Here is a 25855-nt window from a genome sequence, read left to right on the forward strand (position 1 = left end):
TGTTTGGTTTTATTCAGTCAGAAAGTTGACAACCCTAATTAGTGTGAAAAACTTTTGTTTGCTTTTAAAAATAAATGTTACGCCACTTGAACCATTGCCCTGAAATGGGAATGCTAAAATTATTATGAGAAAGATTAGCTCTGTAGATATCAGACTTACTGATACCAGAACCCACTAGCCGTTTTATGAGAGATCTTCTTAAGAGATTTCCTGCCTCGTTCTTTAAGCAGGGATTGGGGTATGTTTCCGAGAATCATCTGCACCTTTGAATGTTTATTCAAACCAAAGCTTTGCTCACCACCACAAGAAGCTGCTGTCCCAGAGCAATTAAACATGTAACAAGGAGTCTGAGTTTTAAAAAAACTATAGTAACAGTAAACAGCAAACAAAATAAAACTACAAACTGCCAAGAATGAATTACAAACTTTCAGTCATGTATTTTTTTTATTTGTATGCAATGAAATAAAATACAGATTTGTTTTTTTATAAGAATATAAATGTACAAACCTAGATAATTCCATACTAGGTCAGACCAGTACCCAGGACCAGATGCTCCAGACAAAGGTGCAAGAAACCCCATAACAGACAATGATGGAATAACTAGCAATTAGTGGTTGATTTATGTCCTGAAGCATGAGGATTTATAATGTGTATATATAATATAGAACAATCTGCACTCTTGTTACATAGATTCCTGTACATGGCTATGTACAATATACTGAAGAGATCATAGTCTACACCTGATGTCTTAAATGTAAACACCAGGCTCTAGCCATAAAAGCAGACTTTGTACCTTTTTTCCTGTTAAATTAAAACTATGGACATTGTCCCTTTTCACAGTGATAATATTAGCTTTAAAAAACTGGACCGTTAAAATTAAGCTGTACAATAGGGTTGCATCCAATGTGGCTGTCTTGGTTTGCATGGTTCCAGTCAAACAAAACTAGTGGTTTAATTTGTGACCTTCTCCCCTCAATCCTAGTTTTATGTTTGCATGAAAATAAAGAGTAAGTCCTGGCCCCATTAAAGACAATGGAAAAATCCAATTGACTTCAGTGGGGCTGGGATTTCACCCAAAAGCACTAAACAAAACTTGAGCAACCCCTTACAAAACACACCAGTTTCATAATGAAATAGATGAGTTTCCTAGTGCATCCCTTCCTTATTTTAAGAGTTTTTTGTTGAAGGATAAGGACAGTCAATGGCCAACAGTAGCCATTGGGTTTCCCATCATCATGGGGCAGGTCAGCACGAGAATGAGGCAAAAGGCTTTATAAGTAACAGCAGCAATAGAACCTGAACAAAATGTGCTAATCTCCACTGTTCAGGAAGAGCATGGTAAGATGTCCACTCCCAAGAGATGTGGGGATAAAGGGACTGTCAGCTGTCCTCTTTCCTGGTAAGGTGGAAAAGGGCAGATCACTGATCTTCCCAGAAGACACTTAGAGGTAAGGGGAATTCATAGCTTATTAGGTGTAAGGAAAAGTCTTGGGCAAATCTTCTTTGAGGTTTATGGTACCTCGGAGAGTTTGGTTCTCACATGCAAAGCTGAACAAAGCCAGATGCATTTGTTCTGGTGTTGGTGCACAGCTCCATTAAGTAGCTCATAAAGACCAAAGGTGGGATTTTCAAAAATGCTCAGTGTTGGCATAATTGATCCCACTGACATCTATGGTAAAACTCCCACTGACTTCAATAGGGACAGAATCAAATGACTCTCTGTGCTTTTGAGAATCCCACCTAAGTCCTTTACATATCTCGTTCTATTATTTAAAGTCCATGGCCAATGTATCTCACTACAATCTCTAATACAGACCCAATGGAAACTTGAAAGTGAAACCAGAAATCTTTGTAAAAACCTGCCCTCCCACCACCCCCATTGTGTTGGTGCACTGGTTTGTAGCTGTGGGATTTCTCATGAGTTCTGAGCTGCCTACTGTGGTTCATCCATATTTCCAAGAAAAAGTATTCAACAGCTTTTGACAAAACATGTAAATAATTCCATGTACGGTAATTTGCAAACTGAGCATAAGACTACAGTGGGTCACATTTCTGACATCAATCTTTACAGTCTCCCTTTAAACAACTGCGCATCAGTGGATAACTCTTACCAGATTAGCATTGATGGTGTAGTCCATGGTGAATTAAAATGGAACTTAGCTTATTTGTTTTGAAGGTGCTAATCTCTAAGTATACAGTAGCTCACTGGTGCCCCTTGGTCCTTCCCATTCTCTGCCTGTGGCACATAATAGTCTATTCTCCTGTAAGCTGTAATATTTCAGTCAAATTTGGTTTTTGGGTTTGGTGTATGGGTGCTGGGTGGTGTTGGTGGCTTGTGATAAAAAAAGTGGTCAGAGTTGATGATCTGCTGGTCTCTTCTGACCTTAAACTGTATGTCTCACTAATACAAACATTTCAGTGTCCCCTGTGAAGAGCAACTTCAATAAATACTTTATTTGGAAATGTTATTTTACATATATATATATATATATAGAGAGAGAGAGAGAGAGAGAGAGAGAACTTAAGATATGTGTATGTGAAGTAATACTAAACCAATATAGACAAATGCCCTGCATTCTCAAATGACTACTGGGGGTGAGAAATAGTGACAAGTATGTTTTTCTTAATCAAATAAGGTTAACCTGACTCATAAGTCTATTGTGAACTTAAAGTCAACTAAAAACTATTAAATAGCACTTAAAGTGAAGTGTTTTGGCTCACAATGTTTGAATAAATTAAAAGAGGAAATATTTGATTCTTAGGTTAGAGTGAATGCTCTATAAAAATGCCATCACTCAGTCCTTCTCTCTCTCTTATAGTTATGTTACAAGACTAAGTCTTTTATAAGGTGTAAAACGTGCTGATTAGGTGCTCATTCCATCTTCTCCCTTATGCCTGTGTCTGGTTCACTTTATTGGGTGGGGGCATGGCAGGTAATCGTTGAAAGGGACTGATTGACTGCTTACCATGTATAACCCCAATGGAATGTTGAGAATGGAATCTGATTTTCCTGTAGTTGTTACAGTACAGGTCTGACAGTCCAGTGCTGTAAACAGAACACTATAGCCATGGTAACCTGTGGTTCAACTTTTAACCTTTCAGCACACTGAAATATAGGGCCAGATTCTGATCTCTTTTTATCAGTTCAGTTATTCCAGACTGACACTGCTATAGCTAAGATCAGAATCTGTTCTTTACTTCACTTTTTCCCTGTCTTTGTGATTTATGGTATCAGGAATAAATAACTCAGGGAAAGGCATTTTCTGATAACTAATGACTGACTGGGCTAAGAATCTGAGGCATAGCCAAGGGCCATAAACTCACATCTACATCCACAATCAAACTGAGTGACACAAATTATTTTTAAACAGTGTTTAACCACAGTTCAAATAAAGTTTGCTTGGCTAGTGCAGAGTAGGTGTAGTTGTCATAACAATTATGATGAGCCTGGTGCAGTCTATACTACAAGTTGAATAATCTCAGCAACGGTATGTTGCAGTTGTGTCCTAACATGCCTTCTTGTTTACAATGCAGATAGGACAATGCTATTATAGATTCATGCTAATCAGCCATAACATTACATATGCTGTGAAGCTATTCCCTAACATGAGTCAATAAACATGTTGCCCATCCTCAGTACAAAAATAAATGTGTTAGATTACAGACAACCATGTGCTGGCAGGGTCTGAAATGTAGTATAAAAAGAGTCTAAGGGCCTACCTAGACTACACATTTTACTATGCTGGAGCACTGTTATAGCAAAGAGTCCTGTCTAATATGGAACGTGGATTTACTTTCCCTGTGTCATACTAGGCTTTGGGACTATGCCCAAGACCATATGTGAAACATGATTTTAGCCATTCATCCCCACTGGCTTAACAGCCTGGTCTAGTTGGAGAACATGGTTCTCTAGTTTGCCTTAAACCTCAATCTAGACAACCCTAAGAAGGAATCTGGTGTACCGCTGGCTTCAAATACTGTTTATAAAACTGTCATGTTTGGCCCACTGTCACCAGCCAGGCAGCGTGCTGAAATCATGTCAATGTGAGCCAGGTTTAAAGTCCTGTTAACACACTTTCTTTGGAAGTGTAAGTGGAGCCTCCCTGCCAAGAAATGCCTGACCTAGAGGTCATTGCCACTTAGTTCCCACTTTCTCCTTCCCCGGTCTTGCTGATAGATTCGCCATCAGTCAGAGCCAGACATGCCACACCAACCTTCCCTCACATTTAGGATGACATCCTGATGCACTGACCTCTTTCTGGATATTACCAGATATTTTAGCACCTAAATTTGCCTCTGCTCTTCTAGAAGCTTTAATTTCCCTGTGTCTCAGTTTGTAACTTCCTCTTGCTGTTATACTTCTGCACACACATGTGCTTGTGACAAAGAGTGAGCCTGCAGACAGGTTGGAGGGCAACAGGAAGCTGATAAATTTGCACAGATTTGTCATATGCCAGATGATAGAAGAGTTTGCTGTGGGTCTATCTGTCTGTGTCCTGTTTAGTGAGCCGCCATCTCAGGGAATGTTTTCATTCTAAGGGGGAAAGAAAAGTGCTACTTAAAACACTTAATGCATCATACCGGTACAGAGTAAGCTTTAAAACTTCATTACAACTGCTTACAACTACTACCAACATTATCAAATCCTTTCCTGAGAAACCCACACTAAAAATGAGCATTTTTTTGAAACGCTTTTGAAGCCCAGGACTGATATGAACTGCGTAATGTTGATTACAATCAGAGGCAAAGATGTTCAATTCACCCCCTTTTTAAAGCCATACCCATTATTAAAGCAAAACTCCCTGAAAGCCAATAGGGTTGTGCTCCTCCTAATGCCATTGGTGAATTTGGCCTTTAAGACTTTGTAACTTTATAATGCTGCTTATCTAGGCAAAATCTAGTCAATTACCTTTGGGTTATTTTGAGGCTAACTATAGATAACATGGCTTCATAATTATCATCCTGCTAAAACAGTGATTTCACTTCATGTCTCAAGTAGCTGTTTTATTTATGCAATGTTTCACCAGACATAACAGAATTCATGAAAAATTAAGCTAGGAACATAAAATATTAATAGGAGCATCTGACCCATTAAAAACCTGCAGTTTAAAAAACTTGTTCTACTCAGAATGAACATTAGAATCTAGGAAACATGAACACAGGGTTTTGTTGGTTTTTGTCTTTTTTAAATATGGTGCAACAATTTCAATATGCCAGGCCGTGCCAGGTGCTTTAAGGAATATGTCCAAAAGTTCCAAACAGCAGGCTGTTGAAAGGCAAAGAAAGCACTTAGTTTCCATGCAGCAGGTTTGCTGGGTCTAGTCCATCAGCCTCCATGTGCCCACAGCTGATAAATTCTGAGCACTTCGTCTACACAAAGGCCAAAGGGAGCTGAAGGGCTAGCTTCTATTTTCAGCTTGTCTATCTGATGTCTGTGTGGTGTGATCCCCCCCCTCTGGTTCCCAGAATTTGGGGTGCAGTCCAAGCCTGAATGTCTCCCCCCCACAATGTTACAGCCCCACAGCCTAACCCCACAAATCCAAGTCAGCTGTTGGATTGGATTGCAGTTTAAAAATATCCTGTGAGCACTGCATTTTTTGCACCAAACATGATGGTCTCTGGTCAAGATAACTGCAGCACTGAAAAGAAACTAGCTTGTGGGTTTGCAGGAAAAACCTGTCTCAGAACCAGTGAGTCAACTCCACTGACTGTCTGGTGATAACTGTTTAATTCAGCCTTATTTATTGTTAAATATTTATATTATGGTTACGCCAAAAGGCCCGAATCCTCATTGTGCTGGGCACTGTACATTGATATTTGTAGATGAGTTTTCAGACAGTCAATAGGTTTGTTAAGAGTAGTGGCCTAAAATCAGCATTGTTGGGTTTTCCTTGATTTTTCATTAATTGTGGGTCAGCTTCTCTGCTGGTGGAAATCAACATAGCTCCATTACTGATATACACCCACTGAAAATCTGTCCCTATATATTTAAAGTCAGGTTTACAGTACAAACCTGATAGACTAGAGTTTCCTAAACTGCACCAACACAGTGTACCAAAATATTTGCCTGGGATGGAAGACATAATGGAGTATGCCCCTCTGAATATCATTTCAAAATAAACTCAAGATGGCATCATTTCTGGGAAAACAGCTGAGGGAAAAGCTACTCTCAGCCACATGGTCCCTAGGTTGTTAGAGTTAGAATGGCCATACCTAGCCTATGAATTTAGTTTTTAACCAATAGATACCTGAGATACCCAGTTCATACAGGTCTTTCTCCTACTCTGTTAAACCATGGGCTGTAAATAGCATCAGTTTTGAACTGTTTATGTGACACATTCATTGGGTAATTAAATACAATTAAATGACATGTGACTGAGCAGATGTCAGGCTCAGCAGTTAAAATCTCTTTCTACTCCCTGTCTAAAAATAAGCAAATTATATGACCGGAGTTGCACACACATAAACACACTCTACTACTCAAGTAATCTGTTACCAATGCTAGGTTTGTCTCTCTATACATATTATTTCCAAGAGAGTTAGAGTACTTATGTCCTAGTCACACTCATTCCTATGTGAATTAGTTTTGCCTTTGTAAATTCAAGGGATCAGTAATGCTTGTAATGAATGTCTCTGTATGCTTTGTGGATCACATCCAATATTTGCAGAAAGCCAGGATGCATTGCTTCACTTCAGGAAGTTCCCTGCATTGCTTCACAGGGCCTAGGCTTAAGGCTTAGCAGGTGAGTGGTTAATTTGTCTCTCTGCTGGCTCATCTTCTGATTAACCAATTATGTAAACACATGATGAGTTATAAGCAGAGATTTTGTGGTTTAAATTAGTACAGAAGATCATCCTGCTAAGGGTTTCTTTTGTACAGAAACCTTAGTACCAAAAAAAAAAGGAGCCAGTTCTTAAATATGAATGAAAGTGTTAAGGTTTTATATGTACTCTTGGAGACCAGTGAACCATTTTTATTTCCTGTCAGTCATGGAAGGGCTTGACACTGTAGATGACATTTGCTACCACGAATGTTCACATGGTACCCACATATTTCAGCATCCCCTGAACTGCTAGTTGGAACAGAAAGCAATGCCAATAAGCATTTCAAATGTGTCTTCCATCCAATCTAAAAACATGATTAAAATCTCACAATGCCCTGGGGTGGGTAGGGAAGTATTATTTCTCCGGGACATAAGCCAGGCTCAAAGAGGTTAAACCACTTGCCCAAGATCAGACAACAGGTCAGTGACAGAGTCAATAACAAAAGTCCTATCTCCTAAATTCCTGTCCTGTCCCAATACAAAGATCTGTTTTGAAAACACACGAAAAGACAGGTACAATTATGTTTAAGCAACATTAAAATTGTGATACAAATTCAAAGATAAAGCAATTAAGGAATTTTAAATGTGTTTGACACCATGTCCCAAACAAAACAAAACAAAACAAAAAACAACCCTGTGCCTACATGGATAAGAAGAAATATGTTACAAAACTGCCTATAATTCAAAGTCACAATGGAGTGTCAATCAATACTTTGAATTTCTTTGTCTTTACTATTAATGATATTACTTAAAAATGTCTAGTGTATGCTTCCTATGTATTCCCTTTTCCCCAGACCATTATCAAAAGACATTAAGGAAACAAAGTTTAAAAGTTAATCTTCCATCTTAAAATGAGAAAAATTGTGGGCTACAATTTTTAAAGACAGAAGCATGAAAACATTTGCACACGTGTATGTGTCTATATTTATGTGAAGTTGCCCTAGCTGTATGTGCAAATTGAGCCACTGCATGTGCAAATGGCTATTTAGGTAGCTACTTGCCCAATTCTCCTTTTATACAAACCAGGTCCATGCAAGTTTAATACCATTAACTTAATAAAATTAGCACTGATCTACACTGTTGTAAATGAGAAAAAAATCAGGCTGAAAAAGTCCACTTAGGTATGCAAATACACCATCTGCACAAGCAATTGAGATAATTATGTTAACAAACGTAGGCACAGAACTGCACTCACATGTTTGGGCAAGGTCCTTTAAAGATCTGACCCTGGATAGCTTGAAAATAAATTAGTATGCCATTGTAATATCAGAATATTATTTTTTTAAATCCATCTTAAATCTGCTATGCTACATTTTAGAACCCAGTACTTTCATGTACATAAAAAACTACTGTCTTTGAAAAACTTCTCACAGTTTTGTCCCTGCGTCTGTCTATCTTTTGCGTGCCCCTCTAAAATGCAACAGAAGAATAAATTATCTAAAGTCCTGCTCTGTGGATTATTAACATGACAAATATTAAGGGGCCAGTCAAGAAGAAAGCCTCTTTGGCTGCAAAAGCACCTAAGGCCTCAGATGCGGACTGCGTGATGGGTCAGTCAAAGGGCAGAAGGAGAAAAAGGTAACACCTGACTCTGCACCAGGGAGTTGCAGAGTTTCTGCAAAGGCAGCGAGCACATGTGAATGAACTTCCTGCTTTCCATACTTTACAGCACCCTTTGCCAGACATCTTTCTATGATGTGTGCCTAGCTGCTTTGTAGGCTCTTTGGAGTAGGGACCATCTGTCTCCTGTGTAATCTGCAACACTGAACGCACTGATAGCATTTAACAAATACATAATAAGAGGCCCAACAGCCTTCTCCCATTTGACAAGGTCCACATGGCCCATGAGAATTACCACAGTTCTAGTAGGAGAGCAACTTCATAGCTGGCCCCAAGAGCAGTGGCAAAGAGATCCTAGAGCCAGACATCTCTTGTTTCCCTTTACACAGTTGCTTTTGTTTCCAGACTCCTGCACCCAGTAGCAGGAGGTGGGCAAAGGCCCCCACCTTCATAATTGTGTAAGGCTCACAGCTGCAGAAACTTTTACGAGCCCCCCACATCCACCATCTGTTTTATGTGCCCCCCTCTCCCATCAGCTCTGGAGGGTGAGGGAGGGAAACTCTTCAGCTCAGTGAAACCTTCTCATCGCTGCGACTGAATTCAGGCATAGAGCTCTCACGCAGTGTCATATCTGAGGGTTGACAGCATTACACATGGCAACTGTCCCTATTCTGGAGGCACACTCTAGAGCTGGTCAAAAATATTTTGTGGAAATTATTTTGACAAAAATCTAATTTTTTGAGTTTTCAATATTTCAATGAACAAACAAATTCTATGAAAAATATACATGAAAATGCATTTTTTATTTTTCTTACAAAAAATTCACAACCAGAATTTTTTTTATCCATCTCTAAAAAAGGCCCTGTTTTTTAAACAGAATCTGTATCAAGTTTCCATCTTGTGCCTTCTAGAATGCTTTCTCAGCCCAATATATTTCCATGGTGTTAAAAGGTATATTCCTCGTTAGGAACTGTCAGAAGTTAGTAGGTACTGTATGCTGCATCTTTAAGGTTCTTTACTGCTCTACATTGTCAGACAACCAAGTTAGAATCCACCACCCTGTTAGCATGTCAGGAGATGCAGTGAGTATGTTTAATGCATATCCCAACATCTTCATAACGCTGAGCCCCCAGGCAGCTGGGTAGGATGGAGTCACAGGGCCTTACTCACTTCCTACATACACTACTGTAATTTGGGATTAATTTCTTTGAAGACAGTGGATTTATACCACTGTAAAATTGATGCACCAGAAGAAATCTTGATCCAGTCCTTGATCCCCTAGGAAATTGACTCAGGCATTATATATCTATGCTCTTTTGGATAAGACATGGACTCATTTCAAACAACTGCGCCATGGGCTAATTAGTGTCCTCTTAATACACAGATTATGAACATGATACATTCACAAAGGGCCCATGTAGCCCATCATGTGCAGGATCAGTTAGCACAATTCAAAATAATAATGTGTAAGAGGTCCAAGGCCTAAGGGATGTATGTGCTTGGGTCAGTACAATTTTCATATAATGGCTACTTTGGGCAATTTGCATGTAATGAATCACTACTAAAGTTCCTAGGAAAATGGTTCTTGCCAATAGACAAGACTCACCCCAGGCATAGGTACAGCTCTTATCCCAGACATAGGTGCAGCTCTTATTAAAAGTCAATCGGAAGTATGCTCACTTACACCAGGGCTGCATTTGGCCCATTTCTCTATGTGAAGTAATAGTTTTCAAAGCCTCTCACATTTTTATTCATTGTTTTAGTTTTTAAATATTGGAGCAGCCCCACTCAGCAAACAAACCACACCACTGACTTCCAAAATCTGCTGCTTGAATTGCAGTAGCACAGTCATGTGGGCAAAGCCATCAAAGTTCTCCAGCGTCAAAAGAGCCAGACTGATTACAATGAATGTAAGCAGAAAGAGCAGTCCCACGTCCCAGCAGAGCTGGTGAAAAGCCAGGCGTCAGCTGGAGCAAACTCATATTGCCAAGGCAGAAAGCTCTGTGAGAATGGGATCTCTAGAAGAAGCATGGATATAACCTTATTTTACTGGCTGCTTACATGTACTTAAGTGCAGGCAAAGGGGGTGGGAAAAAGAGAGACAGAGAGTGGGGGAGGGGGAAATTGTACTACTACAGAGTAAATACAGACTACCCCTAAACATCGAATGGTTCAGTTCAGTTTGTTTGATCTTACTCGCTACAGTTAAGGGCTGAATAATTTTTCTGGGGTTTGTCTTGAGTTTAACATAGCAGAAACTGGTGAAAACAAGTCATTTACAAAGCAGGAGACTGCAAAGGGCAGACATTCCTTGTAAACCCTGACTGTTTACTGTCATTCGGGGGTCTGATCCAACCTGGCAAAGTACAGTACGTTTCTGTCTCTTTTTTTGTTGTAATACCCCAGACTCCTGTTTCGCAAGAACTCCATTCCCCCAAACTAGGCTCATAGGTGCTACTGTAATACAAAAAATAAATAATAATAATAACGTTACGTGCAGAAAGCAGCTTGTTCCTGCCATTCATAAAACAGACATAAACTCAGATAAATCAACAGTGTTTTAATAAAAAGATAAATATAAATGGGCATGGCTGGGCTTTGCACACACCTTGAGTTTACCAGGCTGTAAAGCATGCTGAAAGAAGCCTTCACGCAAGCTCTCGTAGCATGTTGTTAGTTTCCTTGGCTTTCTTACAAGTATACAGCCATTTGATTATCCGAGCATTGCGCTCAATCACTGAACTGGTGCTGGGGACCTGCTCCGTCAGTTCTTCTTCCAACAGCCCATCGTCCCCACTGTGCCTTGTGAAGTCACTCTCGGACGTTGCCACGCTGATGCTGCGGATCCTGAAGGACACGTTGTCAGAAATCACGGAGAAGTTCTCTCTGCCCAGATCCTCCACTACCTCAGGTTCAAGACCACAATAATTAAAGAAAGTGTCAAACTCAGAAAAAGACTTGGAATAGCGAGAGCTGATATCAGACTGGGAGCGATGTAACCCTTTCCTCCTGATGTCCTTGACCTCATCAGGTGCAACTGTCAGTTGTGAGGAGTCCTCATGCTCAGGAACAGCTGGCGCTTCTGTGTTTGCAGGGGCAGCGTGCTCACCTACACGGCTGTTTGGCCCATTGGCGGTATGTTTGGTGGATACTGTCTCTTCACTTTCTGGTGTGAGGCCCTCCCCAATTATGCTGGGTATCTCAGGGGAGGTCAGCAGCTTCTCCTTCATGGATCCCTGGAACAGCCGCCTCACCAGGCCTCCTCGTGACCTCTCATTGCTTTGACCTTTCACAAGCTCACATTTCTGGCGGTAGATCACTAGGGAGTCTGGCCGTACCTGCCTCTTGGAGCTGCTGCGCCTCGCAATGGGTGGATCAGGTTCCAGGGGAGCACTGCAGGAATACATTGCTTTAGTTGGCTCCAAGTTTTTTGTGCCTTTCCCTCCACCAAAGTCCTTGTTGATTTTTTTGTTTTCCACTGAACAGCTCTCACTGCTGCTCTCTGAGGCTGAGCTGAGCACGATGACGGGTTCCTGCTTAGTGCTGATTACATGCTGACTTTTTACATACTTGGCCTTATCAGCTGCCAGTCTTTCCACAGCACTTTTCCTGCCTGGGGTGCCTGCCTCCATCTGTCTGCGAAGGTACTCTGGCCCCTTGTTGAGGAGTCGCACTGTCAAAGGGAAGTCCGAGATGGCATGCATTCTTACGGCGTGAGAGATTTCAGTTGGCATATCAGTTTCAGGTACACTTATTCCACTTACAGTTCTGGAAAGAAAAAAAAGCCACTCTATGGAATCTGCAGCTTGCACTCTTCCTGCGTAAGTGCCCAGTGAGCCTTTCCAAATTCCAAAGTCTGCTGCTGGTTTGTTTATTTACCTAGGAGAGATTAAAACAACTCCTCAGCCTCAGTAAAGCCCCACTGTCTGACTGACTCTGCTGCTAACACTCTCTGACTACACACCTCCACACAGCTGCTTCCTTGCATATTCACCTTACAGCTAAGCCGGCCCCTGCAATCCAAACATAGCCAATCAGGTCTGAGTGCAGAAGGCCTGACTGACATCACCAGTGAGCTGGTTCATTGACGTTAGAGGAGTGGCTCAGACCATCAACACTCCATTGCCTCCAGCAAGGACAAGCACTAATTAAAATATTGTTTATGAGCATATGCTTTCAGTAGTCTCCTCCTCCAGCAATATGACTGAGTCAAAACACTAGAGGAGTCTTCCTAAGACAAATGTGGCCACTACAGACATTTGGATTTTATGGGAGCAAAACATCAGAGATGTGTTTCTTCCAGGAAGGCATCTCTAGGACTATGTGGAACCTGTACTGTACATGAACCTAGAACTATAAGCTCCAAACCCTTGTTATTCAAAATATTTCCCTTAGCTACTCAGGCATTTTCTCTGGTGCCTGCCCCCTGAGATAAGCAAGAAGATACAGGGCCTGATCCTGCAAAGTGTAGCATGTCCCTGAGAAGAACTGAGGACCCTCAGCTCCACACGCAACACCTCTGATGGGATACTCGGTGCCTTGCACAATCAAGCCTTTAAACCAGGACTTTCTGGGTCCCATATTAAAGGTTGGGGTTCTTTTGGTGTTTTTTTTTTTTTTTAGTAAAGAGCGCATTCTGGCTTCAAAAATGCAGAAATTTAATTCAGCATCTTGCTGTTTGAGATTTCAACCGAAAGGCTTGTGAAAGTCACGTAGTAAACTCTGCAGGCACATACAGGTAAATGCACTTGCTGCATTGCTGAATGTACCAGGAACATCCTAACATTCCACTGATATCAATAAGATGCTTGTTCGTGGATGGCACTAGCAGAGTGGAGGGTGGGTGGTGAAATGATTTGAGATACTATGGAATTACACCAGCTCTAATTTCATCTTCCATCATTTTTCTGCCATTAAATGTGGGCCAGATTTTCAAAGGAGCTGAACTCTAAAGTGGAGCCAGAAGTACTAGTCCAGGCATTTTAGAGAAGTAGCTCCCTAATTTGGAAGCACAAGCCATTTGCACCTACAGATCTGCCTGTTGTCTAAAATCGAATAGTGCCTACAAAAAGTACATACACCTGTTTCTAACAAGGTTCTTTCTGTGAATCATTGGGAATTAGAGTGCAGAAATGTTTTTGGAAAGACTGACTCAGATCATCATTTTGCCATCACTAGAAGTGTGATGGACACACCATCAGTTACAAAAAAGGGAGAAGGTAGATGGTTGCTCTCTGCCCCAAACTTTAGAAATTGCAACATTACTTTTAGGGGCAATCCTGTCCTAGCCTGTGTGTAGAGGGTCCCCAGGCACTGGTGCCAGTACAGTTTGCTACATAAAGAAATTTTTATTGGGGAGTCAGAATATGGGGCACACTGTGCAGCATAAAGATGAGCTCTGTGGAGGCTCCTTGCATGCATTGGGCAGGCTGGGGCCACAGGCTCTGTCCACTGCTACAGGAATCCTCTGTCCTCCCCGCCAAAAGGATGTGTTAGAACTGCATGAGCCGCCCTGCAGCTGCTGTACGGATTGAGGGCGAGGATTTTTTCTCTCCCTTCCCCTCAGCACTCACCCAAGCTGCTCATCATGAACAATGGCCTGAGGATTTTCCTCTTAGGGTACATCTTCTCCACAGAGTTAGCCCAGCTGATCAGTACCTGGGTTAGCCTATCCCAGGTGTGAGCAGCCACACTGCAAAGCCAGACCTGAGTTATTCTGTCCATACTGATGCTGTGTTCTAGGGTATGCTAGGACTCCTAGGGTATGTCCACAGTGTAATATCAAACACCTGTGGTTGGCTGTGTCAGCTTATTCAGGCTTGCAGGGCTTGGGCTGCAGGGCTATATAATTGCAGTGTAGTCGTCTGGGCTTGGGCTGGAGCCTGGGCTCTGAGACCCTGTAAAGGGGGAGGGTCCCAGAACCCAGGCTCCAGCCTGAGCCCAAATTTCTACACTGCAATTTTATAGCCCTACAGGCTCGAGTCAACTGACACTGCTACCCACAGGTGTTTTATTGCAGTGTAGACATGCCCCATGGTCATATCCCATGGTTCTTAGTGCTGCAGTAAGCTGAGCTGAGCCATTCTGTTTTCCCCAGTGAATTGTGAGAGAACTTGTCTGTCCTTCCAAGCGCAGGGGGGAAATTGTAGGAAAGCATTGGAGGATTATTGGCACTGGAGTGGTTTAGCCTGCATCTTCACTGCAAAGTGTGTGGGTTGCCAACCCAAGTGAAAGCCTGACTTGGTCTTTAGCCTATGACCTCAGACAAACCAGCTAGCCCAGGTTGGAGAAGGCATTGGAGGTAACAGTCGGGAAGAGCTCGGGCTAACTCTGCAGTGAAGACATATTCTTAGCAGCAAAAGACTCAAACATAGTGACATCAAGCAGACATGTTCTCCTGACACAGTTATGCACTGTCTTTTCCCACACTAAAGGTAGCTACACATATAGGTCCTGACTCAAGAAAACACTTAAACACATGCTTAAGTCCATCTCTATTCAGCAAAGTATTTAAGCAGCTTAACTATAAGCAAAATCTGAAGTGCTTTTCTGAAATGGATGCTTTTCTGAACAGGGGCCATGGATTGTAAGGTGCTTTGAGATACTTTCCACCAAAGTCTTTGCAAATATGTAAGTCATTTTTTTTATAAAGACATTCTTTTCTAGAAACATAGATATAGCTGACTCCTATAACTGCTAGGCTAAAAAAAGAATGCCCTCACAAATAAAAAACCCTGGCCATAAAAACATAAACACCATTAATGACCATGTAAGTGTGATTATTAAAGCTCTTTACCTACAGAAGTATCACTGTCCAGTTACAACGATTATTCAGCTGCGCCATGGAAGGTTAGACTTATTGAGAAGGTTAATTTCTCCTCATAATTAAGCTTGACAATAAACCACTTAGATTTGCTGAATTAATACTGATGAGATCCAGGTTTCATTCTGGCCCATACATTGACTTAGATTTTTATTTCCTTGATAGTTTGAGGCTCTAGGACACTGTGAAACAGACACATTTTAACAACAAAGACAAAAGTCATACATACTGATGTTAAGATGAGTGAGGTGATTAAGCAATTCCTGACAGAGCAATTGTAAAGTTTTGGAGAGTCTCTTCTCCCCTTGTTTTATGCAAGAACTACTAGCAGAAATAAACATTATGTTGCAGATCCTCAGTGCCTTGCTCCTATGGATTTCAAATACCTTTGAATCAGTAGAGAATACATGTAAATCTATAGAGTTAATAAAAAAAATTAAAACTTTTTTAGGTAAAAAGATGGTTGATATTTTCTGGGTTTTGATACAAAGTACTGAAAGCATGCCCCAGGCATTTTTACTGAAAATGGAACATTTTTTCAGTTAAATTTTTAACCAAAAACATTTTCTTCAAAATCCAAAAATGTCTCATGTTTCAATTTTTCACTGAGAAACTGAAAATTTGTCCTGGAAAATGTCCCTTGAAAATCAATTGTAATTTTTCAACCAGCCCTGCTGATGTGTCAGATTCTGCTCCCAATTACATTGCTGTAAATACTGCTGATGAAAATGGATAGCATCACGAGCCAATTGTCACACTGTCTGGTAAGGGACACAGCCAAGAGTACCAATCTCAGGTCAGATTACCAGAATACAGGGCACATACCCCAGACTGGTGGTATACTCTATCATAAGACTCAGAGGCAGATTAGGGGTTTGTGAGGCCCTGGGTGTTCAACCCGTCCTGACCTCTTCTGCCTGTAGTACCCTCCCTGCTGCTGCCCTTCTGCCATGGAATTGGGGTTGGAGAGTGGGAGCTTGCCCCACTCGGCCCCTCCCGTCCTTACCTAGGGAGATGGGTCGAGGTGCAGGGGGCTTCCTGTACCTGCCTGGGAAGTGGGGTCTGGGTATGGGGGCTTCCCCCTCTTCCCCGCAGGAGTGCTGGGCAGGTGGGTGGAGTGGGTTTGAGTGCAGGGGCCCCCATTTTTCCAGGGGCCCCCAATTGGCCCAGGCCCCTGGGCACGGGCCTGTTGGCCCAGTAGCTAATCTGCCACTGATAAGATTTCAGCAAACCAGTAACAAATGTGTGCTCCCAAAATACTGTACTAATTATTATGGAGCCACGACAGCCCCTGTCACACCCTCTAGCCCCTCATGCACCACGCAGACAAACCAGACTTCTGTGGTAAATGATTATTAAAACCAGAAATCAGATCTATTAGGTTTCTCCAGTTCCAAAGAACCAGACACCCTCCCCCTGCCCCAGATCAATATGTACTTCTGGATCTCACCCAAAAACCACACTGGTAGCCAATCCTTTGTAACTCAAACTAAAGATTATTAAGAAGAGAGTTATTAAATGGGTAAAGTAAATCATATACATTACAGATGATTTCAGAGTTGGTTAGAAATCTTTGTTAGAAGTTTTCCCATTGACATAGCACTGTGCACATGAACATAAGCATCAGAGTAATTTATGTCATGCACGGAAGTGGAATATTCACAACTCTGAGCAACATAAGTTTTGCCGACATAGGCTGCAGTGTAGACAGAGCCTTTGAGACCTTGCAGGATCACTACACAAGGTGATATTGGCATAGTCAGGAAATCAAGATGTGGGGAATGAATACATATTCAGACAATTACTCCTACCTTTTTTCTTGTTTACATAATGCCTGCAGCCAATGAATGGGAATGGAAGTCCTCATTTCTTTGCAGTCAGTGAGGCTGTATGATTTATGGCCAGAGCTTCGATCTTTATTTCATTCCCATTTTGCAACGATGACCAGAACTTTATATTTTAAACAAAAAATGTAACCACATCTGTACCCTTGGAGCGAGACCATGGGGATTGAGGGGCCCAAGCACCTTGCCCGCCAACTGATCATGTGGGACTGAGTTCTCTGCTTTCCTGGGAGTAGTCTAGAAAAGGCCCCACAGATCCATAGGAGAGTAGAAAGAAGCTGGACAGTAGAAAGGAACTGGACAGCAGCAGGGGGTGACCCTTTCAGTGTCTCCTGAGTCCCAGTGATGTCACCTACATTAACTATATCCTTTTTGTTAGGGGACCTGTGGGGGAGATGGCATGACACACAACAAATAACATAGAGTCATAGTGCTCAATTCATAGGTAACCCAGAAGATCTTTGTTCAACCACAGTATTTGACCAACAGTTAAAAGGGAGGTGGGCAAAAAATGGGAACAACTTTTCTGGAAGAAGTTTTGAAAGAAGAATTCTGGAAAAACAAAATTTAGAATTTCAGAACTGTTTGGCCAGGTACAAATCACAAACAAATCTTGGGGAAATCGTGATTGGCTTATGAATAGCTCATGCATGTAAAAGAAGGGCTAAATAAAATAAATTGAATACATTGTGGTTAGTGAATGAGCTCACCCAGCTCACCCAGCATGGTCCTCAGGCTAAACCAGAGGGGAATGTGGAGCTACATTCCATCAGCTCCATATCCAGCAGCTATTTTGTAACAATGATGTTTACAAATATCAAATGCAGAGCACAATGTTTAATAAAGTTGAAATGTGTGAAGCCCTTTCACTCATGACTAAGATTTCCAGAGCTTCCTGTAACAATAACAGTTTTGGATGAAATCACAAAACATTAATTAATTAGCCTTTGTAAAGATCTGTAGGGATTGACTAATGCTTAATTCAGATTTATTTTCAAGCCATTTCTAGCATATGTTAGAAATGTGTAACACCTCTCACTATCTTTACAGTGTTTTCATTTCATGGCTAGCATATAGTTATTTCTTTGTCTAATCTATAAAGATTGAATTGAAACTAACCTTCTTATGTTTTTCTTGTAAATTAAGATGGCTTTGCAAAATAGCTTACAAACTCTGTATTATCACTTTAAAATGCCTTCTTGATGAACATTTTTACCTACTGTTGCCACAAGTAACACCTAACATTACTAGAAGTGAGAGTTTTGAGAAAAAGGAGTATATATTTTTTCAGTGTTTATTTTGTGCCTCTAACTGCATTTTGTACAGTTGTCTCTGTACAGTCAGTTTCTTTGTCAGTTTCCCTTGCTGTGTGTTGGAGTCATTCACATAGCAACAGCTGAGAGAAAATATTTTTTTTAAATAAGAAAATGTGATTGTTTAACCCAGAAATTGGAAGGAGGACTCAGCGACAGGCATAAATGATCTGAAATGAATATTGGACAAAGTAGGCATGGTAATATCTTTAATCGGACCAACTTCTGTTCCACTGGTGAAAGAGAGAAGCTTTCACAGAGCTCTTCCTCACATCCTGAACTCTACTCAAGATACCTAGTGGAGCAGGCCATGATCTTATGCTAATAATAACTCTGGGTCTGACTCAAAGCCCAGTGAAGTCCAGACGTTAGATCAGTTTGGGAACACACTTAAGTTCCTGTTTATACACTTCTACCCCGATATAACATGAATTCAGATATAACGCGGTAAGACAGCGGGGGGCAGGGCCGTGCACTCCGACGGATCAAAGCAAGTTCAATACAATGCGGTTTCACCTCTAATGCGGTAAAACAGCGTTATATCGGGGTAGAGGTATACTACAAAGTGGAGCATGCTTTTACCACGTCAGGGCTGGGCACAACTGTGTTATACCTGGATACCTTGACATAGTTTGCTATGTAGTATAAACAGACCTCGTTTAACAAAACTAGTTAAAGCCCTTCCCTCCCAACTTGTGAGTGCTTTGAAAATAGACCCCAACATCCCCTCAACTTTGTGGAGCTGGAGAAGAAATGACTTGAAAAGACCTGTTTTCTATTGCCTCCAGAAGGACAGTCTATTTTTCTTCCTCCATTATAAGAATTCATCTGGCAAATGATAACAGACTTCCCCTAATCAGATTGACTCAGAAGATTAAATAATGTTTTGGATAACAAGTGTAAAATGGCTCATCTCTTCTATTATATAATAATATAAATTCCAGAGCAATACAAAACAAATAAGCTTACGCCTGAGTATTCAAGCCTTGTTAGGTTTATGTTGCAACCATTACACTAAACAAAAGCACAGATGTAGGCAGATCTTATCCTACTGGTGTAACAGCAACTGCTCTAGATAGGATCAAAAAGTTGTTCCATATTAGGGGTTGTCAAGTTTCTCAGAGGCATTGTGGTCCAGGTTTGTTTTAAAGAAATAGACTCCGATCCTGCAATCACTTATGCAGGAGGTATCTGTTAAGATGTTTTGCCTTGTTCTACTTTACCTCACTTGAGATAGGTGCAATTCAAGCATCTGACAAAATAATAGGAGAGCAACCTTCCAAGTTAGTAAGGAAAACATCTGGCTAGTACAACCTAGGATCCCACTATTGTGCTGCTCTGCTAGAAAGAATGATAAAAGATTAAAGTTCACAGAAGGTACAACTCCAAGGTGCTCCGAGCTGTCCAGCTAATCCTTGAATGTTACATTGTAAGAATTCACATGCAAATCCCATTTGCTTGATTGCGAAAGAGGAGGCCATCAATGGGAGAGGCCTGGGAGCTCTAGAGATATTAATAGTTCATGTCTGTTCCAGTATTCAGTATCAAATCAGGGCTTTACCGTCAGCAAACAACCACCACACCTACTTATTTCTCAGCATCGTGCATGTTGTGGCTAGATGGTGATCCTGAGTCACTTGTTACCTTACACAAGAGAAACCTACATTTTAAAGAATTATTTCAAATGGGACAATAAAACAGGAGTAACAAACTTTCTGCTTTTCTGAGGTAATAGCCCCAGAAGTTCTTTATTATTTAACAGAGAGCCTGAGCTGAATGCTGGAACAGGAGGCAATATGATGTTGAAGGGCTTCTGTGAAAGAAGAGGAAGAAATGGCTCTTGGAGCCTCTGGGCCTGATCTAAAACCCATTGAAATCAGTGGGAATTTTTCCACTGACTTCAAGGTCTGGGGATTGGTCCTGCTTTGAGCGGGGGTTGGACTAGATGACTTCCTGAGGTCCCTTCCAACCCTGATATTCTATGATTCTATGAAGGTGGATCAAGGTCTCTGATAACAAGAGTAACTTTTGTAAACTTCTCATTTCTGGGCAATGAAAATACTTACTGAAATAAGGACATGATTGCTGGGGATGGAAGAGATGTGGAGGTATCAGCGGATGAGAGGCTTACAGTCACCTGGGTTGGGGATCTGGGCTAAGGTGGTTGGTGGTGAAGTAAGATAGGAAATATGTGTAAACGAGCTCTTAAGCTAAGAAGTGGGGGCTTAGTAGGTTTTAACACATGCAATAGTTTAAAACAACACACAAGGGTGTATGGATTGTTTGTAAGGGGTCTGTTTAGTAATGAAACAGAAAATCACTTAAAGTTTAGAAAATGCTGGAACAGTTTAGATACAAACAGGAAAGGGAATATAAAAAACTGTACAGATTTTGCAGAACATGATGTGAACCTAACAAGTAACTATGTCACCTGATTTTTGTATCCTCCTCTTCCCATTTCCTTATTTTGCTCCCATTGTTTGTCACTATCACTTGGTGTCATTTTTAATTTAGATCACAGGCTCTTTGGGCTAGTGAGTCTCTTTTATTTGTCTGCAGAGATCCTAGAACATTTTTGGACACAGAATACATAAGTAATAATATTCATAACAAAAATTGCCAAGTGATATACAAACTTAAATGAGATAGATAATATATAATGATCACTTAATCAACGACTGAACTGCAGTCTTCTCTAGTGTGAAACATAACATCCATGTATTCTAGCAGTGTGCACAGATTTTGGACAAAAGTCCTCTAGCTTTTTTAGTTTTTAATTGAATCCACAGGGAGAGTTTTACATGGGCATAATGAAACTCATTTCTCATAAACAATAATTAAACAATATCCAACAAACAATAACTACAGAAAACCCTTAAAAACTAACCGAATTAATGTATGTACACATATATCTTGCTGACTATCCATGCAATCATATTACTGTAACCCTCCTTGTGATCTTATTGTAAACTTTGTCTCTGCTCTCCATGACCCTCTTTTTCATCTCTTTGTGACCCTGGCTGGTTATGTTATGTCAAGTTTAGATTGTCTGATATTTTTCCTTCTCCAATAACATGCTTTATAGTTAGCTAAGAGATCTCTCACACACATGCAATGACTAACACCAACAAAGCAACCTCACCATATTTTCATGGTTACATTGCATTTTTCCTATCATTTCATAAACAAATGTTTAATGTATTTAATTCTCTTGTTTAGGAACAGTGTCTGTGACTTTTTGTACAATCAGAGAATTTCAAACTTCCATCATTATCACACAAACACCCATAAGCGTATATGTAATTTTACATGGGATGATCAGCTGTAATCTTTGTGTTCCTTTGGCTGAAGGGTAGTGTGAAGAAAAGTGATTGATCGGGATGTTTTAATTATTTGCATTTCACATTACAAGAGGCGATGTGTCGGGAGGGCACATGGGATGAAGTTACTCCCCAGCAGTCAGATCGGGTGGGAAGTGGAAGGGTCGGACCAGAGTCAGAGCAGACGGAGTGGGACCAGAGCCTCTTCCAGCCGCTGGGACATTGCCTGCTGCAGCACAGCAGCTGCCTGGGAGAGCGCCTGGCAGTGGCAGTGACAGTGAGCTGCCCCCCCTCCCCCCCACTCCCAGGCTCGACTTCCAGGGACATCGGCTGAAAGAGCTGGAGCCCTCCCTTCCCCCCCCCACCCCCAGCATGCTTGGTCCCTGTTCACGGAAGCTGAGCCCGGGTAGGGAGCAGGCTGTCGCTATTTCCCAGCCAGGCTCTTGCCCAGACATCTGGCTACTTTGCACAGAGCAGCCACCAGGAATGGCTCCATCCTGCTCCCTGCCAGGGCCTGGCTGTCAGGGAGAGCAGCTGAATGTGCCAAGGGGAGGGGGGAGCTGGTGCAGTGGGAGAAAGGAGCCCCTCCCTGCAGGTAACGAGGGGCAGGGAGAGGATGGGAATAGTGAGGCAGCCCCAGGCTGGGGGTGTGGTGGGGAGGAGACACCTGGGGTGGTCAGATGTCCTCCCCTTTAGCTGGTATAAGAAGGCACCAGTTGACATTGCCATGAAACACCACAAGATTCTGAACTGGTCATTCTAGTGCCTATACTTTGTGCACCTTTAGCAAGCATTTTTTCCAGATGACCTGGACTTTAAGGAGCAATTTCGATAGCTTCACTATCAGCAGGGTGGTGCCATCGTTTCCAGATGGAAATATGACACTCTGCTGAAGGAAGCTGGAAAGGGAGTGGATAAATGAACACAATGGGCCTGATATGTCAATATGCTGAGAATCCTCCATCTCTCTTGCTGTCGGTGGGAGTTAAAGGCAGTCAGCTCCTTGCATGGTCAGGTACTTTGTCGTTATTGGTGCAGAGATGCAGGTAGCTATTGTTTTTAATACCAGTCCCTCTCTAGTTCTTCACCATGCTAATCCCAAAGGCTAAGGCCCTGCAAGCCTCAAGAAGGGCACTGTAAATCATTACAAATGTTTCCCTTCAACTGCTTGAAGCTGCTCTCTCATCTGGTTCAACAATGCTGGCATTTGCTGAGCCATTTGTGACTCATCTGACACTTGCACAGACTTGTTAAACAGCAGAGTAACCTGAAAGACCAAAATGATCTACAGCGTTTTTTTCCGTCCTATCCCTTCTGGTTCACTGAATTAATCTATATGAGCACGCCAGGGGTGAGGAGAGTGGGATAGTGGGTGAAATTGCAGTGTGTTCTCTTCCTAGCTTCTCATCTGAGAATTAAACTCTGCTGTGTGATCTATGGCTCAGTGCTGGAAGGTGATAAGGACCTTCCATCTCACTAGCTTCCATGGGAGATGAGGGCACTCAGCACCACACAAGTTTGGTCATTTAATAGATATATCCAGTTCAAAACAAAAAACAAAGAAAACCCATCAGTGCCCTAGCTATGCTGTGGGTGGGAATATGCAAGCAGTCAAGTAATACAAACACATTGGTGCATTGTGGTGCCTTTTACAAAGACACTTAGCAGGTATTTAATAATTTAAATAGATTTCTAATTAACTTTTCCTTTAAATAACTCCTTACATACTTAAAACTGTCCATCCCCACAGTGTGTACTGGTCTGTCATGGGATTGCCTGGGAGTGCTTTTTGTCTGGAAAATACTGTATTATTTAAACATTTCTATTTTTGACTTTACAAACAGCTACTTTAAATCAAAGAGGTGTGTTCCATTTCTGACTTACTAACGTCAGCTGTGTTCCTTCTATAGTGTTCTTTTAACAGGCTGAGATTGCATGTGCTGTAATATGTTGCTGTTATATCTTTTTAATGCATTGTGTGATTGAATTAGGGCTATCAATGCTATTGAACGATTGTTAAAATCAACTTTTAATTTTGCACACAGTAGCATATGGCAAATAAGAATTTTGTCTCCTCTTCCCCAGATGAAACACAGCAGGGAGCAGATAACATTATTTTATGAACATTTACATAATCTTATATTTAATTTCCCCTAAAATTGGTAAAATGGCTTCCCCCTCTCCCATGGCTCATATGGTATAGTGGCAGCTGCTAAGCTTGTGATCAGTTTTTGTCCTCCTATTTCTGGCAGCAACGGATTTCACTGTGTAGTGAAATTCACCCCTGTGGCAAGGACTAGGACAAGGTCTGTGAATCACATAAATCTGATTTATCTTTCCAAATGGAGTTTAAGTGGTACCTAAGTCTGTGCAAGCCTCTGCACAGGGGTGAATCTGCTTCTCATTTTCTCTTAAACCGGGCTCCATTTTTATCTTTATAATCAAACCAAATTTCTTCCTTGATGACTGGTGTTGATGATCTAATTGAAATATGTGCTAGAAGCTGATTCCTAATCTGGTGTGTACGGTATGTTTTCAGAATCTGCCACATGACCACTGTTTATCATTGTAATTTTTTTGTCATTCAGCATGGAAAAAGGAGGCAAATTAAACCAAATGGGAAGGGAGAATGGGCCCGCTAGCATTGTGGCTGACACCACTTTCTTCCCACACTGCAAGACATGTATATTAATCCTATTTTCATACTTGTGTGTGTTGAGGTAATAATCTCCAGGACACGTGTAGTTTGATTCCAGTGGGGAAACTGGGTAATTGCCAATGAAACTATGCCAATGAAACCATGCGATAGCACCAAGGGGGAGACAATGAGGGCTTGTCTACATGGGGAAATTGACCAGTATAGTTACAGTGGAATATACAAGGAAATAAACTATTCTGCTGTAGCTATATCAGAATAACTCCCTATGTGGAAACTCTATTCTGGAACAAAGATGACTTTAAGTCAGGAGAGTGGCTTATTCCGCTGTACTATGCTGGTCAGTTTTCTCATGTAGACAAGCCCTGAGATTGTAGGATCTGTGATGATTTCATCAGGACCCAGTGATTTTATCCCAGTCAGATCACATTCCTTCATTGTCCTTCTTTTCTATTCGCTTCCTTTTTCTGCCTCCTACCTCTCACACTCAACTATTCTTTCCCCTCTTACTCAGCTGTCTCTCTCCCTTGTTTCTTTTGACAGGACTTTAATGGAATGAAAAGACGCACTCTCCCCTATCCCACCTATGCTAATCGTGGCCTGATGAGAGCCATTTGTCAGCCCCTTTCCACTCTCCTGCCACCCCAGGCCTCCCAGCTGGGATTCAGTCAGTGCTTTTTGTGCCTCTCAGCTGTTTTCAGCAGGGCAACAGATGTCACTTCTGCTCACCCACTGAGAACAGCTAGCAGCTGCCACTGCAATGTAATGCTGTCACTTGTGTTCTGTGCCACCTCGCCTGGCCACCACCTCTGAGTCTCAGCTCCAGGACTGTGGACAGTTCTCTTTCTCCTTGGAGAGTCTTGTGCTCTAGTAGAAAATATTATTTTCTGTTGAAGCTAGAACAAGGTTGGGCAAATTACGGCCCCTCAGGGCTTTGGGCAAGGGCAGCCCACAGGCAAGGGCAGCACATGGAGTCCTCTGCCCCCCTTTCCCCAGGGGCTGCAGGGACGTGGTGCCAGCCACTTCCTGGAGCGGTGTGGGGCCAGCCCCGGTGCATGATGAAGCCACCCTAGAGCTGCTTCAGGTAAGCGATGCCGGGCCGGAGCCCACACCCTGAACCCCTCCTGCACCCAGCATCCCAACTCCCTGCCCTGAGCCCCCTGCCTGCACCCTAACCCCTGACACACCCCAAGCCCCTCCTGCACCCCAACCCCCTGCCCTGAGCCCCCTGCTGCACCTTGCACCCCTCCTGCACCTCAACTCCCTTCCCTGAGCCCCCTCATGACCCCGGACCCTTCCTCTGCCCCGACCCCTTGCCCTGAGCCCCTTCCTGTATACCTCAACCCCTCCCACACCCCGCTCTCCCTTCCACACCTCAACCCCCTGCCCTGGCCCTGCATACAATTTCCCTACCCAGATGTGGCCCTCGGGCCAAAAAGTTTGCCCGCTCCATAGATAGAATATCCAGTTTTACCTCCAGCGAGATTTCAGACTTTAATGACAGCTAAAAGCAGG

At 42.1% G+C, this 25855-nt stretch overlaps 2 protein-coding genes across 3 annotated transcripts in view; both read right to left on the minus strand.

Annotated features, from left to right (window-relative positions):
* The window catches only part of ALKAL2 (ALK and LTK ligand 2), a 485537-nt gene that overhangs the window by 132980 nt on the left and 326702 nt on the right, over window positions 1–25855 (minus strand). The window lies entirely within an intron of this gene.
* Window positions 418–12349, minus strand: FAM110C (family with sequence similarity 110 member C). The gene is made up of 2 exons (XM_050950936.1): window positions 10993–12349; window positions 418–4534 (listed from the first exon to the last, which is right to left on the minus strand). The coding sequence occupies exon 1, from the start codon at window positions 12116–12118 to the stop codon at window positions 11033–11035; it is 1086 nt and encodes a 361-aa protein (XP_050806893.1). The 5' UTR covers window positions 12119–12349; the 3' UTR covers window positions 418–4534; window positions 10993–11032.

Source organism: Gopherus flavomarginatus, chromosome 4 (genome assembly GCF_025201925.1).
Source record: "Gopherus flavomarginatus isolate rGopFla2 chromosome 4, rGopFla2.mat.asm, whole genome shotgun sequence".
Lineage (NCBI taxonomy): Eukaryota > Metazoa > Chordata > Testudines > Testudinidae > Gopherus > Gopherus flavomarginatus.